The following is a 15,423-nucleotide window of genomic DNA, read 5'->3' on the forward strand; positions in this document are numbered from 1 at the left end:
ATTGCAAGTGAAGATTTCCCTATTATTCTATATGCTACTAAATTAAAATTTTGGTAGGGGGCTGGTGAGATGGCTCAGTGGGTAAGAGCACCCGACTGCTCTTCCGAAGGTCTGGAGTTCAAATCCCAGCAACCACATGGTGGCTCACAACCATCTGTAACAAGATCTGACGCGCCCTCTTCTGGAGTGTCTTAAGACAGCTACAGTGTACTTACATATAATAAATAAATAAATAAATAAATAAATAAATAAATCTTAAAAAAAATTTTTGGTAGGAAGAAAACTGGTTTATGCATGGTCATTTCCTATTCTTAGAACATCTGTGCTGGTTGGTTTTGTCATCCTGACACAAACTTGAGTGTGACCTGGGAAGAGGGAACTTCAACTGAGGGATTGCCTCCATCAGATTGGCTCATGGGCATGTCTGGTGGTGGTGGGGGGGACATTTTCTTTTTTCTAACCAATGCAGGAGGGTCCAGAGGGCTGTGGTCCTGGGTTGTGCAAAAAGGCGAGTGAGTAAGCAGCATGCCGGCATGCTGCTGTGGTCTCTGCCTCAGTCCTGCCTCCAGGTTCCTGCCTCGGTTTCCTGGGATGATGGACTGTAAGCTGTGAGCCGTGTGAACCCTTTTGTTCTCCAGTTGCTCTCACCCATGATGTTTATCACAGCATTGGAGAAGCAAACTAAGACTGGACCTTACTCGATTCTTGTATATTAATATGAATATGTGTGTGTGTATGGTATGGCATCTGCAGATATAATTTTACTTTACAAATTACAGAGTCTCTCACCCATACTCGTTAATTACGTTGTTACTATCTCTAAGACAATCTTTATGAGCAGTGGAAATACAGTTATACTCTGTCTAGTACCTCTCTCAGCAGGAAATGCTTGTACTGTTTTCTGAGTAAGTTAGAAGTTATGGGACTAATATAAGAAAGATTATCTATCTATCTATCTATCTATCTATCTATCTATCTATCTATCTATCTATCATCTATCCCCCTCTCTACCCAAACACATACAGAAGTATGTACATATATCTACATATTGAGAATGAATTCTTCAATTTCTATTTGCTGTGGTAGGCTTGTTTTTCAAGATCTATGTATTTTTATGGGTATGTTGAGTATCTGCATGTATGTCATCTCACTGATCCTGATAGTCGTCATTTATGTAGTCTATGCTTCAATGACAATAAGGCAGATGATAGCACTGTTTAGTACAGGTTAGACACTGCCCCATGGAGGCATTAGGGCATATGAAGTGCTGATCTGAATGTTATTTACTAAATGGATCTGGGGGTGACCGGCACAATAGTAATCGCTATTGTGCCAACAGAGTGAGCACTCACCGGCTGTCAGCTCTTGGAGTTTTCTTCTGTATTTATTCATTTTATCTCCACAGCGATCTGGGGTGGCAGCGTTGTAACTGATGTGGCAACATTGTTACTGTGTGTGGCCACACTGTTACTCCGTGTGAGTTTCCTATCTAGGGGATGGTTAAATAACCTGGTGCAAGTCTAATGTCCAGCAGGGGGCAGTGCTGACCCACAAATAGAGAATGACAGGGATAGCAGTTAAGTCTAGTTGGTGTTTTGTTTTGCAGACATCAGCCAGAGCAACATAATCCAGGTGTTATCTTTAGACACTTACCCCAGTGTCCCTGGGTGGGAAGCTCTGTCTCCAGTCAACCTGCCTTTGGCTGAATGACTGATGGTGTCAGAATATTTGTCATTGAGCAGCAGCAAAGACAGTGTTTTTTCCCTTCTAAAGCATTTAGAGTATGAGATAGTTTTTAAATATGGGTGCTTGTTTCTTGCCCTCTATTGTTTCTCTAGCAGGAGCCAGGTGCTCTGTTGGGCTCAGCTCCCCGATACAAATTTGATATCTCATCTTAAACCTTAAGGAAGTTCCTAACCTGCCTTCTTGATAGGTTTTTCTGGAATATTTGCCCAGGAGTATAGAAGACCTCACTTTAGTGTCACTTTAATAAGCATATTGATATTTTCCTCCCTTATAGAGCCTTGTTTATAGAGCACATGGCCACAATCTTAAGTACACACTGGCCTTCTTTTCCTTCCTCTTTCTTCCTAGAACCCAAGGTATGTAGTTGGCTACCTACATTAGGTTTGAAGCCAATTAATACCAAACTGATTTTCACAATATAAACTGATTATTTGTGCTGGTGAGATAGCGGCACTGGTAAAAATGCTTGCTGCACAATAGAAGAATCTGAGGTCTCGGATCCCCAGTACCCATGTGAGAAGCTGGGTACTGTGGCCCGCACCTCCATTCCGGTGCTAGGGCAGCAGAGATGGTCTATTGGCTAGTCCCTATAGTCAGTTTATGAATTCCTGTGAGAAACCCTGTCTCAAAAAATAATGTGGAGATCTGGAGAGATGGTGTAGCAATTAAAAGTGCTTATCACTCTTGCAGAGAACCTGAGTTTGATTCTGAGCACATACGGCAGAAATATGTTTATATTGTGAGTATAGCTGTTTTGTCTGTGTGTGTCTGTGCACTGTGGGAGCACCTGGGGCCCGAGGAGGCCAGAAAAGGGGTATTGGATTTCTTCTGGGGCTGGAGTTACAGATGGTTGTTGGGTGCCATGCGGGTACTGGGAACTGAATCCAGCTCCTCTGGAAGAGCAGCCAGTGCCCTTAGCCGCTGAGCCCCACACCTTTAAAGGTTGTTTTAATGTTAAATTAACTTGTATTTTATGTACATGGGTGTTTTGCCTGCATGCAAGCCTGTGCATCATATGCATGTCCGGTGCCCATGGAAGCCAGAAGAGGGTGCAAGATAGCCTGGAAGTGGAGATAGAAATGGTTGTGAGCTGACATGTAGGTGCTGGGAACCAAACTCAGGTCCTCTGCAAGAATATCAAGTGCTCTTAACTGTTGAGCCATTTTTTCTGGTTTAAAAAAAATTAAATCATGTTATGTTATGTTATGTTATATTATTTGTGTGTGTGTGTGTGTGTGTGAGAGAGAGAGAGAGAGAGGGAGAGAGAGAGAGAGAGAGAGAGCCCAGTGTACCTGGGAGGTCTCAGGAGCCTGTTCTTTCTTTATATCCTGTGGATGCTGGACCTTGAACTTAGGTTGTCAGGCTTGGCGGCAGGCACCTTTATCCACCGAACCATTCCATTGGCCTCCCCTTGATGTTGATTTTGAGGTGGGTTTTTCGATAGCCTGGAACTCAGCAAGTAGGCTCAGCTGATTGTCTGGCAAGCCCCGGGGATGCCCCGTCTCTGTCTCTCTAGAACAGCAGGCTTTCAGATGTTCACCACCATGCCTGCCATTTCTTTCATGGGTCCTCGTTTTTATGTGCCGAGCAAATTCCCTGGCTTAGCTTATCTCCCCATGCATAAGCACTCTTTATACCAGCCTCTGAAAGACTAGGCAATGCAGCCCTCAGGGGTGACACGAAGTCAGTCACACTCGGTCTCTGTCTGCTGATCCCTTTAATGAGTTGCCACATTCAAAGTCAACTGATTGCCAGGCATATTAAGTTGAACCTTTATCTTAAGCCAACTTGGAAAATGAATGGATCCCTTTCTTTTCTAAGGATGACAAGAACTGGGCTGGAGAAATAGCTCAGCGGTTAAGAGCACTGACTGCTCTTCTGAAGGTTCTGAGTTCAATTCCCAGCAACCACATGGTGGCTCACAACCATCTGTAATGAGATCTGTTGTCCTCTTCTGGTGTGTCTGAAGACAGTTACAGCGTACTCACATATAAATAAATAAATCTTAAAAAAAAATGATGAGAACGTTGGGGAATCTCTTACCACACACTTAATATCCTTCATTCCATAGCAACTAGTCTTGTTTCCTTTGTGAACCTGCCCAAAGATTCAGGAAGCTTACCCACCAACCCCTGCCACCATTTCCTATCAAGGTTTCAGGTATATCTCCCTGTCGCTGGAACCACAGCTTGGCTTGAGGTTGTCTGGGGGTGTGGAAGTCACTTTCTGACCCTGCCCATTTGTTCTTGTTAGTTTTCCTTTCCAATTCACACAGACCATGAAGATCAGGCTGAGCTCCTGCCCATGGCTTCTAGATTGTTCCATGGAACAGCTCAGATCACATATAACAATGTCTCTGGGGTCTTCCCATGCCTGCCAAAGACAGCTCTTGGCCTCCCATTTCCCTGGACCAAATGCCCCCAGGGATTTTGCCAGCCCTCTTACTCACGTGGGTCACGGATAGCCAGAGGCAGAGCCGGAATGCAAAGGTTTCTCATTTCCAAACCTGCCTCTTTCTCCTAAGGGCGTTATGTCGTTTGGAGATTGCCAGTAGATATCTCGGTGTGGTTCATTTTCTCATTTTGTTTAGGTCTTTGTGGATTGCACAAACATTCTGCAACCTGTAGGGCAAGTCATAGCATCTATATTTTATACAAATGGAGACTGAAACCAGAGCTCAGAGAGGCTCAAGCCCAGGCTAGATGCCCTGTGTCCCCACAGGCAGCAGCACTATCTGTGAGCCATGCACACTCTCAAGTCTGCTTAGACCTATAGAGTCAGAGACTCTCAAGCGGAGCCCAGCAATGGTGTTCAACAAGCCCTCCGTATGAGAGTCATTGTCTCAGCCATGAGCGGGTGAATGCTCTGGCTTATAAATAAAACCAAAATACTTATGTGCTTTAGGATACCCAAAAACTCCTCCAAACCCCCCTTTCCTCTTTCCTTGAACTCTAGAAAAAGCAGCTTAAGGGATAGGGCAAAAGTGTTTGCCACACAATATAAGGACCCAGGCTAGAATCTCCGTAACTCACAGAAAGCTGTATGTGGGAGTATGTGCGTGTGCGTGTGTGAGCCAGTGCTGCAGGGGTGAGATGGAAGGTGAGGGCAGGAGGGTCCCTGGAAGCTTCAGGGCCAGCTCACCTGGTACACAGTGGCTGACAACAGAGAGACCCCCGTCTCAAACAATACAAAAGGTGAAAACTGTCCTCTGGCTTCCACACATGTGCTGTGACATGCACACACCCAAGGGTGCACATGTGACCCACCCATGAACACACATGACACACATGCACACACACTTGCATACATGCACGTTCGTGCATGTGTGCACACACACATACAACACACAAGCTTCTCTATTATAAAAACAGAATTGGCCAATGAGCATAGTAAAACTGTTACTGTTATCTTTCTATCCCTATAATAAAATACCTGGCATGATCAGCTTAGAAGATGCTGACTGACACCTTTAGAAATTCTAACCTATGGCTGCCCATGTTTCCATGTCTGGGGCCTGTGGAGAGGTAGAGCAACATGGTAGGAGTGTGTGAGAGATCAAATCTGACTCTCCATGTCCAAGGAGAGAAAGGAGAGGGAGAGGGAGAGGAAAGGGAGAGAGGCAGAGGGAGAGAGGAAGAAGGAGGAGGAGGAAGACGAGGAGGAAGAAGATGAGGAGGAGGAAGGCAAGGAGGAGGAGGAGGAAGACAAGGAGGAGGAAGGCAAGGAGGAGGAGGAGGAGGAGAAGGAGGAGGAAGACAAGAAGGAGGAGGAGGAGAAAGATGAGGAGGAGGAGAAAGATGAGGAGGAGGAGGAAGAAGATGAGGAGGAGGAGGAGGAAGAAGAGGAGGAGGAGGAAGAAGAGGAGGAGGAGGAAGACAAGGAGGAGGAAGGCAAGGAGGAGGAGGAGGAGAAGGAGGAGGAAGACAAGAAGGAGGAGGAGGAGGAAGATGAGGAGGAGGAGGAAAAAGAGGAGGAGGAGGAGGAAAAGGAGGAGGAGGAAGAAGATGAGGAGGAGGAGGAAGAAGATGAGGAGGAGGAAGACAAGGAGGAGGAGGAGAAGGAGGAGGAGGAGGAAGATGAGGAGGAGGAAGACAAGGAGGAGGAGGAGGAAGATGAGGAGGAGGAGGAAGAAGAGGAGGAGGAGGAGGAAAAGGAAGAGGAGGAAGAAGAGGAGGAGGAGGAGGAAGACAAGGAGGAGGAGGAGAAGGAGGAGGAGGAGGAAGATGAGGAGGAGGAAGACAAGGAGGAGGAGGAGGAAGATGAGGAGGAGGAGGAAGAAGAGGAGCAGGAGGAGGAAGAAGATGAGGAGGAGGAAGACAAGGAGGAGGAGGAGGAGGAAGATGAGGAGGAGGAAGACAAGGAGGAGGAAGATGAGGAGGAGGAGGAGGAGGAGGAGGTGGTAGAATTCCAGAATCCTCTAGGGCATAGCCTTAAAACCTTCCATAGGCCCCACCCCCTATAGGTTCTGGTACCTTGTCAGAGAGCCCCCTGACCGAGCCTTTAGTATGTGGACCTTTGGGTGGCATTCAATCTCGCCTTCTCTTTTGTCTTCTGTAGCTCATAGTGCTGAGAATAAAGAGCCATCTCTATTCAACAGGGACGTGAGCCCTCAATTGACCGCTGAAGACAACGAAACGCTCCAAAAAAGCACCCGAGGTACCATCCTTAAAATATGCTCTAAGTCTCAAGTATGGAGGGTTCCAGAACATGTCTTTTTTATTTCATGGTATTTTAGCCGAATAGAGTCAGTGTACCTTTAAATCGCCTGCAGAAATGTGCAGACAGCTCGTGTGGGTCACATTCCTGTAGGCTGCGGCAGGAGGACCATGAGTTTAAGGCCAGCCTGGGCTACATAGTGACACTGTCTAAAAAGCAAAACAGAAAACAGACAAGTCATAGGGCCTACACATAATGAATTAAATATATTTCAAAAAGTTGATCATTTTTTTCTAAAGGATTTTCATGTTTTTTTTGTTTTGTTTTGTTTTGTTTTGTTTTGTTTTTCTAGAAAGCCAGGGTCATTTAGAATGTGGGATCCTTGTCTGAGGCGCTGCCCCTGCTGGGTCCTGAGGCTGTCCTAGGTTAATCTAATCTCCTAGGGGTCTGGCTTCTTCCTTCTTGTTGGGTTGACTGAGCCTGCACTTGTTGATAGTGGGGAGAGGCTGAGCCCATGCTGGTACCGTGCCCACTATACCTGTCCATACAGCCGCTCCGTCTACCCTGTTATTCCTTCCTCACTTTCAGGAATTAACCACCAAGCCTGGCAACTGTAGTCCAATCCTCCAGACCCTCCTGGCAGGACAAGAGAACGGACTCCCACAAATTGGCTACACTCGTGCATAGCGAGTGTAGGCGCACTTACATACACACACAGACACACAAAATAAAGAAAATGTAATGTTAAACTTGCTAGTGCTGAATTTTTGCAGCATAGCCCTCAGAGATACTCCTCATGGACCTGGGAGGAAGGTTTGGGCTCCGGTTTTACCCCCTAACCCAAGACAGCCCTTGGGCAGCACTCTCTGCCTGTGTTGCCCAATCTCTTCAGCATTCGTCACTCGGACGCTCCTTCCTCTCAACGTATCTTTTCTCCCAAGTCTTCAAACCCTCCCCTTCCTCTGACCAGATTATAAATGGAATCAGAGACGCCCCACTCCCCAAGTCTACAAATGTCAGCTGGCATTCCAAAGCCAGCCTTGTGATCTCTCAAAGTCCCCAGAGGGTTGTCAGAAGTCAAGGCCATCTCTGGCACCATCTACACAGGATGACAGTCAGGAATCTTTCAAATCACAATCTTGGTCAGTTTTTCATCACTGTGGCAAATATGTGAGAGGAGCAAATTCAAGAGCTTATCTTGGCTCTGGATTTCAGAGGTGCCAGTCTATGGTCAGCTGTCCCCTTGATCTGAGGCTCTGATAAGGCAGAAAGCATGGTGGAGAACAGCCACTGACTACATGCTGGCCGGAAGTAGAGGAAAATGCCTCCCCTCATTGGCTGGCTCCCTCCTTTCCTATTTTTATTCTGTGTGGGTTCTTAGCCTTTTGGAGAGTGCCACCCAAATTCAAGATGAATCTCTGCCTTCTGTCACTGTCTCACATGTCAGCCATGGGAACACTCTCACATACACACACACACACACACACACACACGAGCACTCATTCTAATCTCCTGTGTGTGTCTCCGTTGTATCAAGATCACAGTCAAGATGACCAATCATGCTTACACACACAAGGCAGACTGAATCTGCAGTAGAATTTCTAAAAGCTTGTGGGGCAGGAAGAAGGGGGCAATAGAGAGTTATTTTGGCCACTGCCAGGTGAGTAGCTGTAATTCAAATACTCTGCCCTTTGCTGTCCAGTTTCCGGTGCCGGAGATTTAATCCGGTGTCTCCAGCCTGTTAAACAATTGGGTTACCACTGAACTACACTGTCCGTGATTCTCCAAGCCTTTGAAGTCGGACGTTCCTGCCTCCTCTCCACCTCCTCCTCCTCGCTCTGCCTCCCCACGGACCTCACCTCCTGTCTTCTTACTTCCTGCACCCTATGGTTTGTTCATTCTTCTTCATGAACGTGCTGCTGCTTGTCAGCCCACACCCTCTGAATCTCAGCTTGTCACTGGCGGCAAGGCCTGTCCCTTCCCCCGCTGGACTTTTGAAGCCAGTGGCTGAGGTGCTAGTATGTATACTTCTGCTCTGAGCAAGGCCGCCCACCGGATTGTCCTGGTTGCTAGTCACCTGTCAGGGATGGATTCAGGCCTCCTCTAGCTTCTGCTCTTGTGTCTTCCTACCTAGGTGCCTCCAGGGAGAGTCTGCCGTGCGGACAGCTGCTGAGCTTCCTGCAGAAGAATATCATCTCTGCTACCGTTGCCATGGCAGCAGTCCTCCTGGTGACGGTGCTGGTGGTGTTCACACTGGTCACATATAAAAGGCGGAGACAGACAAAGTGAGTGGCTCTTGGCATCTGTCTGCTAAGAATTCGAGAAGTTGGGTGGTGGAGAGATGGCTCAGGTTCCGTTCTGCACAGGTGGGTCATAACCACTTTCCGTTCCAGTTTTAGGAGAATCCAGTGCCCTCTTCTGGCCTCCCAGGGCACTGCATGCATTCGGTACATGCTGGCGAAACACCCATACATGCAAGTTAATGTAAGTGGGTTTTGCCAGGCAGTGGTGGCGCACGCCTTTAATCCCAGCACTTGGGAGGCAGATTCAGGTGGGTTTCAGAGTTTGAGGACAGCCTGGTCTACAGAGTGAGTTTCAGGACAGCCAGGGCTACACAGAGAAACCCTGTCTCAAACTCCCCACCCCCCCAAAAGTGGGTTTTGTTGTTGTTTTTAAGCAAACAAATGACTCAAGGAGTTTGAAGCACAGTTGCTTTTTACAGATCACAGATGTTGGGAAGACAGGAATGTCTTCCTGTTATGTCTTGGCATCTCCTAGCATGGTCAATAAAAGTTCCCAGGTGATGGGTTTCAGCCACTATCTGACAATTCTGAGGCACTCTGAAACTCTGGAGTCCCTGACTTACTTCTCAAGGCCACACAGATTAGCCAGGTTTCCTCATACCAAGAGGAAACTGGAGGGGAGATGGCAGAGCTTCTGGTTAGAAGACTGGAAACTAATCTATTCCCCTCCCCCTCCCCCTGAAACAGAGTTTCTCTGTGTAGCTCTGGCCGTCCCAGAACTCACTTTGTAGACCAGGCTGGCCTTCAACTCAGAGATCTACCTGCTTCTGCCTCTGGGATGCTGGGTCTAAAGGTGTGCGACATCACACCTGGCTACAGACTCTAGATGCAAAAAAGGCAAAGCACGGCTATGAGAAGGTGCAGAGTGGGGGGGGGTGGATGTGGGGAGAGAGCGAGGCTGAATCCAGTCAGTGTATGCTGGTTTGCCTGTGCTGACTAGACTTCCTCTAGTAGACTGTCTCTGTCTTCCTAGACACTCTCACGATCCTGTCAACAATGGGTTAATGCCTGGCACAGCAGGAACCTCAAGGGGGCAAAGACAGGGTTTAGGCACAGACAGGGACCTTAGGCAGACAGCAGAAGCAAATAACTTGAAAGAACAGCATATGCGCCCCTCTGCATCCTCTGAGACACACATTCCTGATGGCAGCCAGCTACAGGCCACCTCCTGTGGTGACACTCATCTTGTCACCCTTTGTTTTGGGTCTGAGGCTGTGGTAGTTAACTTTCTCCTTGAGAGCTTATCACTCCCTTCTCTAAGTGCCAAGGCCTCTGGCACGTAGTCCACCCAAGCAGACTAGCCAACAGCTACCTCACGTCCAGCTTACTCTTCTGAGACAGGGTTGGGGAACCTGGATTTGAGGGGTCTGAAATTAAGCTTGGCTCACCTTACAGACCTGACCAGGGCCCATCCTTGGATCAGTTATTTTCTCTTGGAAAAAAACTGGTTAGGATGAGCGGGGGTGGGGTTGGGGGTGGGTGTGTGTGTTGGGGTGGGGGGGGGTGGGGAGAAAAGCAAGCAATGGAGGCGTTTCCTAGAGGCACCTTGTGACCCTGGGTCAGAGGGCCTGTCATTCAGGACAGACCTTCCCTGAGGTAATAGAATTCAGATCCATCAGAAACCGCAGTGGCCCTCCTGTGTGTTTAGTGAGCCGTGTGGTGGTTTGTTTTCTTCATGTTAGGTATCCTCCAGCGAACATGACATACAATATTTTTATAATGAATGGGAAGTCTTTGTGGCAAAATTCCCAAGATAAGGACCTCAAAAAATTCATGGGAAAGCCGAAGCACCTGAAGTACAATTCCTTCGTCTGAGCCGGTGGAGGGGCCAGCAAACGGCCACCCAGCCACTGCCAGAGAGTTCTTTTGCGCTACCCGGATAGAAGTCCAAGGTAGGCAAGAAACTCTTCTAAAGCTGGTCTCTGGAAATGTGGGCTTCACATCAGTGCGGGTGGGTGGAAGCAGTGGCGGGTGGCGCCCCCTAGCGATAAGTCTCGTGTACGCCTCTCGTGTGGGCATGCATTTGACAGCTTCATCCCTACTTCCACTTTGCTGCTTCTTTCTGCTCAGCCACTGGAAACTGTTCCTTCCGTTGTCAGTCCTATCACCAGGATAACTTGGGGAGGGGATACTTGCCTCCGTTAGGGCAGCATTTGAGAAGTGGAGCTGCAGTTTCTGAATGGGTCCTGGGGGTGGCTGCGATCATTAAGGGGTGGGTATCCTTTCTCACTAGGAGCAGAATCCTAGTGGGCTCGTGGGATTCCCAGCCTGGATTCTTAGCGGGTCCTGGGCAGTAGCGCCATGCTTGCAGAGCTACATTAGCTCAGGCCTGTGGGCGCTGCTGGAGAATGGGCTGGAGGTCTAGGTGGGCAGCTACTTTGCCTGTTGCATGGCATACCAAAGCCACCACTATGTCACTTCTTAAGTGGATCAGTGGTGGGTCCAGCACCAGCCACTGGGACTGCTTTGAGAATGCTTGGGCGTCTTCAACTGCTGACCAGTCGTTACAGGAACTTTGAGCTGGGGCCCTGATCTTGGGACTGCGGACTTCACACTGGGCAGTTTGGAAGCCCACTCTTGGCAGTACTGGGTTTGAGGACAACACTGGGCTGGGCTGTGTTTGGGTAGAACGTGACCCTGAGTGATGTTGCGTTCACCTACCTGCCAGGATCTTTTTTGATCAAGCCTTGGCCTCAGGCATTCGCTGGCTCAGCTGTCACACACAGGCTGCCTTCTGCTGCATGGCTTCATTTTAGCTCAGACTACACTAAAGTCAGTGAAGCAAGACCATGCAGAAGACCTTATTGGATCTGACACTGTAACAGTAGGAATCCTGCGTAGCACAGGAGACTGCCCCACAGCCAGCTCCGAGAGAGCAAAGCAGCCTGCTTAAATAATCCTGAAGGGCTGTTTGGGACCAATCACAGCAATTTGTTGGGGTCAATCGTTCCCCCAGGCTTATGTTTTGGACCAATCACAGGCTTGCCCTGGGGCCATAGTAGTCACTCCACCAGGGGTAGTTAGCCAAAGTGGAACTAATTCACTATGTGACTGCAGAAAGTTTGGCACAAACTGTTTCACTAGGACCTCAGCACGCCTGTGAACTGTGTAGTTGTCTCAAGGCATCAGCAGGGCATTTAAGATGGCCAGTGCTGGCATATATGACGCTGTTAAGATCCACAGTCCTTTTGCTCACAAGCAGCTTGGGCGACAAGAGAAGGTGCCAACGATGCTAATTAGGGGGGTCAAATTGACCCATCCCAGAGTCTGTTCATTTACAGGTGATGAACATCAGAAGTATTGCTTGTTATAGATATGTGCAGAACTCAGCGTTAACAATGACAACGACTTTAGCAGACTTGAACCGTGCTTTCCACCTGCCCTGTGCCCAGAGAGGGGTGGGCAAGGAAAGTCTCGTCATGGAGAGGCATTTGAGGTAGAGCTGTGAGGTGTGTTCTACAACCATGCTTCCCTTCACCCACTTGTCTTGACTGGACCACTGGATGCTTGTGCTAATGGAGTATGAAGGAACAGGGCAGGGTACTTGGCTTGCGTTTGAGCACACTTCCCAGTGGACGGTGCTGTTTTGGAAGATTGTAGTGCCTTTAAGAGGCCACACCATAGAGGAGGGTGGGGACCAAAGAGGGCAAGCTTCAAGGTTTTATTTATGTATTTATTTTTAAAGATTTGTTTGTGCTTTTATGTGTGTGGAGAGGTATGCACAAAGTCACATGACTTTGGCTATCCTATGAGGTTAGAGGTAATGGAGCTGGGGCTTCAGGTAGCTGCCAGCTAGCTGGCATGGGTACCAAACTTGGAGCCTCTCTGCAAGAGGCAGGAAGCCCTCTTAAACTCAGTCTGCTTTCTCTTCTTGTGTCTCTGTGACCAATAATAACTCAAGAGAACAACTTGAAGGTGGGAAATATTACTTATTCATAGGGTCAGTCACTGGTTGGTCGGTCCCGTGTGTCTAAACAGTGGTTCCTGTGGGGGAGGTGAGCTATTCACATCATGGCTGACATGGAAACAAAGAGGAAGAGGGTGCAGAGCCTCAGCTGGCAGTCTCTCTCCTTTCCTTTGTATTTTCTTCAGCTCCCTGCCCACTGGAAGGCTTCACCTGCCTTGAGGGTGTGTCTTTCCTCCTCAATTAATTTTCTCTGGAAACACCTGCCCAGACACATTCAAAAGTACACTACGGCAGTCTTATGGGGGAATCTAAATCCAGTCAAGGCAGTGGTTCCCAGTCTTTCTAATGCTGCGACCCTTTAATAGATTTCCTCCTGTTGTGGTGACCCTCAAGCATACAATTATTTTGTTGTTACTTCATAACTGTAACGTTGCTATAGTTATGAATCGTTAATGCAAACCCCTGATATGCAGGACATCTGATACACGGCGTCTGTGGGGGTCGAGACCCACAGGTTGAGAACCATAGAGCCAAACTGCCTGTCTTAATTTCTTTTCTTGCTGGGGTAAAGCACATGACTAGGCAACTTAAAAAACATAGAGTTTATTCTGGCTTACAGTTCCAGGGGGAGAGTCCCTGATGGTGGGGTAGCCTAGAACCAGACAGAAAGTATGGCAAAGCCACCATGACCACGGTAATATTTAAGGAAGAGAGGGTATTTTGGGGTGGGAGCAGGGGTTACAGTTCCAGGGACCTGAGAGTTTCAGAGGGCAAAGTTTGTCATGGAGAATTATTAGCAGCAGGAACAGAAAGCTCAGAGCTCGAATTTGTAAGTACAGAGCAGAGAGAATAACCTGGAAATGGCCCAAGTCTTTAGACTCTCAAAGCTCAGCTCTGATGACATAGTTCTCTCACAACACTATAGCTCCCCAAAGAGTACCACCCATGGGGGACCAAATGTTCAGGAACATGAGCCTGCAGAGGACATTTTTATTTAAACCCACACTGGCAATGAAGACTAACCATCATACTAGCCATAAATCTTGTTAATAACCATATTCTCCCTCCTCTGTCCCAAGTCTCTCATCTATTTGATATTCAAGGGCTGCTGGCCACAAAGTAATGTGGAGTGGGGACTTCTCAATGTGGGGCAATGGGCAATTTCTGGAGATATTTCTGGCTATGTGTGTATATACATGTGTGTGTATGTATGTGTATGCATGTGTATGTGTTATATGTGTGTTTATATATGTATGTGTGTTTATGTGTGCATGTATGTGTGTCTATATGTGTATGCATGTGTATGTACGTGTATGTGTGTATGTATGTATGTATATGCATGTGTATGTGTGTTTATATGTGCATGTATGTGTGTATGTGAGTTTATATGTGCATGTGTATGTATGTGTGTGTATGTGTACTGGCTAGTTTTGTGTCAACTTGACACAGCTGGGGTTATCACAGAGAAAGGAGCTTCAGTTGGTGAAATGCCTCCATGAGATCCAACTCTAAGGCATTTTCTCAATTAGTGATCAAGGGGGAAAGGCCCCTTGTGGGTGGAACCATCTCTGGGCTGGTAGTCTTGGGTTCTATAAGAGAGCAGGCTGAGCAAGCCAGGAGAGGCAAGCCAGTAAAGAACATCTCCCTCCATGGCCTCTGCATCAGCTCCTGCTTCCTGACCTGCTTGAGTTCCAGTCCTGACTTCCTTGGTGATGAACAGCAGCATGGAAGTGTAAGCCGAATAAACCCTTTCCTCCCCAACTTATTTCTTGGTCATGATGTTTGTGCAGGAATAGAAACCCTGACTAAGACAAATTGGTACCAGCAGAGTGGGGTATTCCTGTGACAATCTGACCATGTTTTGGGGAGGTCTGTGGAAGGACTTTGGAACTTTGGTCTTGAAGATCCATTCGTTGTTAAGAGCTCTGTGGGATGTTGTGTAGGAGCTTGGAAGATAATGTTGAGAACAGTGCAGAAGATGGAGGCCTGGCTTGTGAAATTTCAGAGGGAAAATTAAAGACTCTTTTCAGGGCCATTGCTGTTTTGATTGTGAAGATTCTGTAGTTCTGGTTAGCTGGGGCTGAAGAATCAGCTGTGATTAACAAGATACCAGAACTACTAAAGCAAAAACTTTGCATTACTGGGACTATTGATGCTGGTTAGCTGGAGCTAAGAAATTAGCGGTGATTAAGAAGAGACCAGCATCATTGAGGTGACATCTTCTGGGAAGTGTTTTCTGAGAGCACAGTGGCTGAGTTCCAGATATAGCCAAAGTTGTACCTTGTGCTGTGGCTGGACTTGGTAATGTGTAAGGGTCACCCAGGTGGTACTGGTTTTGAAGGCATGAAGGAGTTGAGCAGAGCAGCTGAGGCTTGGCACTGTGAGAGGCCATGGAAGGCCATTGGTGAAAGTCCAGCCTCAGTTGCAATTGATGGCCCAGGACTGAAGGGGTCATGCAGTGTTTTGGAGATGCCAGTACCATGAGATGACCACCAAGAGCAGCAGCAGCAGTGGAGTACAGGCATCTGGAGCCTAGAGGATGACGCGTGTGCTACAAAGGGCATGGCTGGAGAAGTGACCCAAGCCCTTGGAGGAGCCCAGAAGATCGTAAGTTGGATCCCAGACATTGGACGGTTGGAGATTGACTTTTGCTTTTGATTGTGGCTGTGCCCTGATATTTTCCCTCTTGAAGGAAGAAACTGTTTTAGTGGAGCCCACAGTTAAGAGACTTTTAATTGTAAAAAGACTTTGGGTTTTAAAAGAGATGGATATTTTAAAGAGATTGAAATTTTAAGAATATGTAAAGGCTGT

At 47.6% G+C, this 15,423-nt stretch overlaps 1 protein-coding gene and 1 long non-coding RNA gene across 7 annotated transcripts in view; one reads left to right on the forward strand and one right to left on the reverse strand.

Moving 5' to 3' along the window:
• Nucleotides 1-8,818, reverse strand: part of Gm33533 — a 31,945-nt gene extending 23,127 nt beyond the window's left edge. For 2 of the 6 annotated variants that reach the window (XR_865346.3, XR_865344.2), the window contains exons 1-2: nucleotides 8,480-8,818; nucleotides 3,039-4,367 (exon numbers count right to left, since the gene is read on the reverse strand). This is a non-coding gene — a long non-coding RNA (predicted gene, 33533). The other 4 variants (XR_865345.2, XR_373319.3, XR_003948647.1 and 1 more) reach the window with 4 other exon arrangements.
• 4933424G06Rik (RIKEN cDNA 4933424G06 gene) overlaps nucleotides 1-15,423 on the forward strand; it is a 43,423-nt gene that overhangs the window by 21,438 nt on the left and 6,562 nt on the right. The window contains exons 6-8 of the mRNA NM_001374322.1: nucleotides 6,304-6,402; nucleotides 8,537-8,687; nucleotides 10,388-10,597. Coding sequence (NP_001361251.1) covers nucleotides 6,304-6,402; nucleotides 8,537-8,687; nucleotides 10,388-10,520 — 383 coding nt within the window. The 3' untranslated portion in view covers nucleotides 10,521-10,597. The remainder of the gene's footprint in view (nucleotides 1-6,303; nucleotides 6,403-8,536; nucleotides 8,688-10,387; nucleotides 10,598-15,423) is intronic.

The sequence above is a fragment of the Mus musculus genome, chromosome 1, assembly GCF_000001635.26.
Source record: "Mus musculus strain C57BL/6J chromosome 1, GRCm38.p6 C57BL/6J".
NCBI lineage: Eukaryota > Metazoa > Chordata > Mammalia > Rodentia > Muridae > Mus > Mus musculus.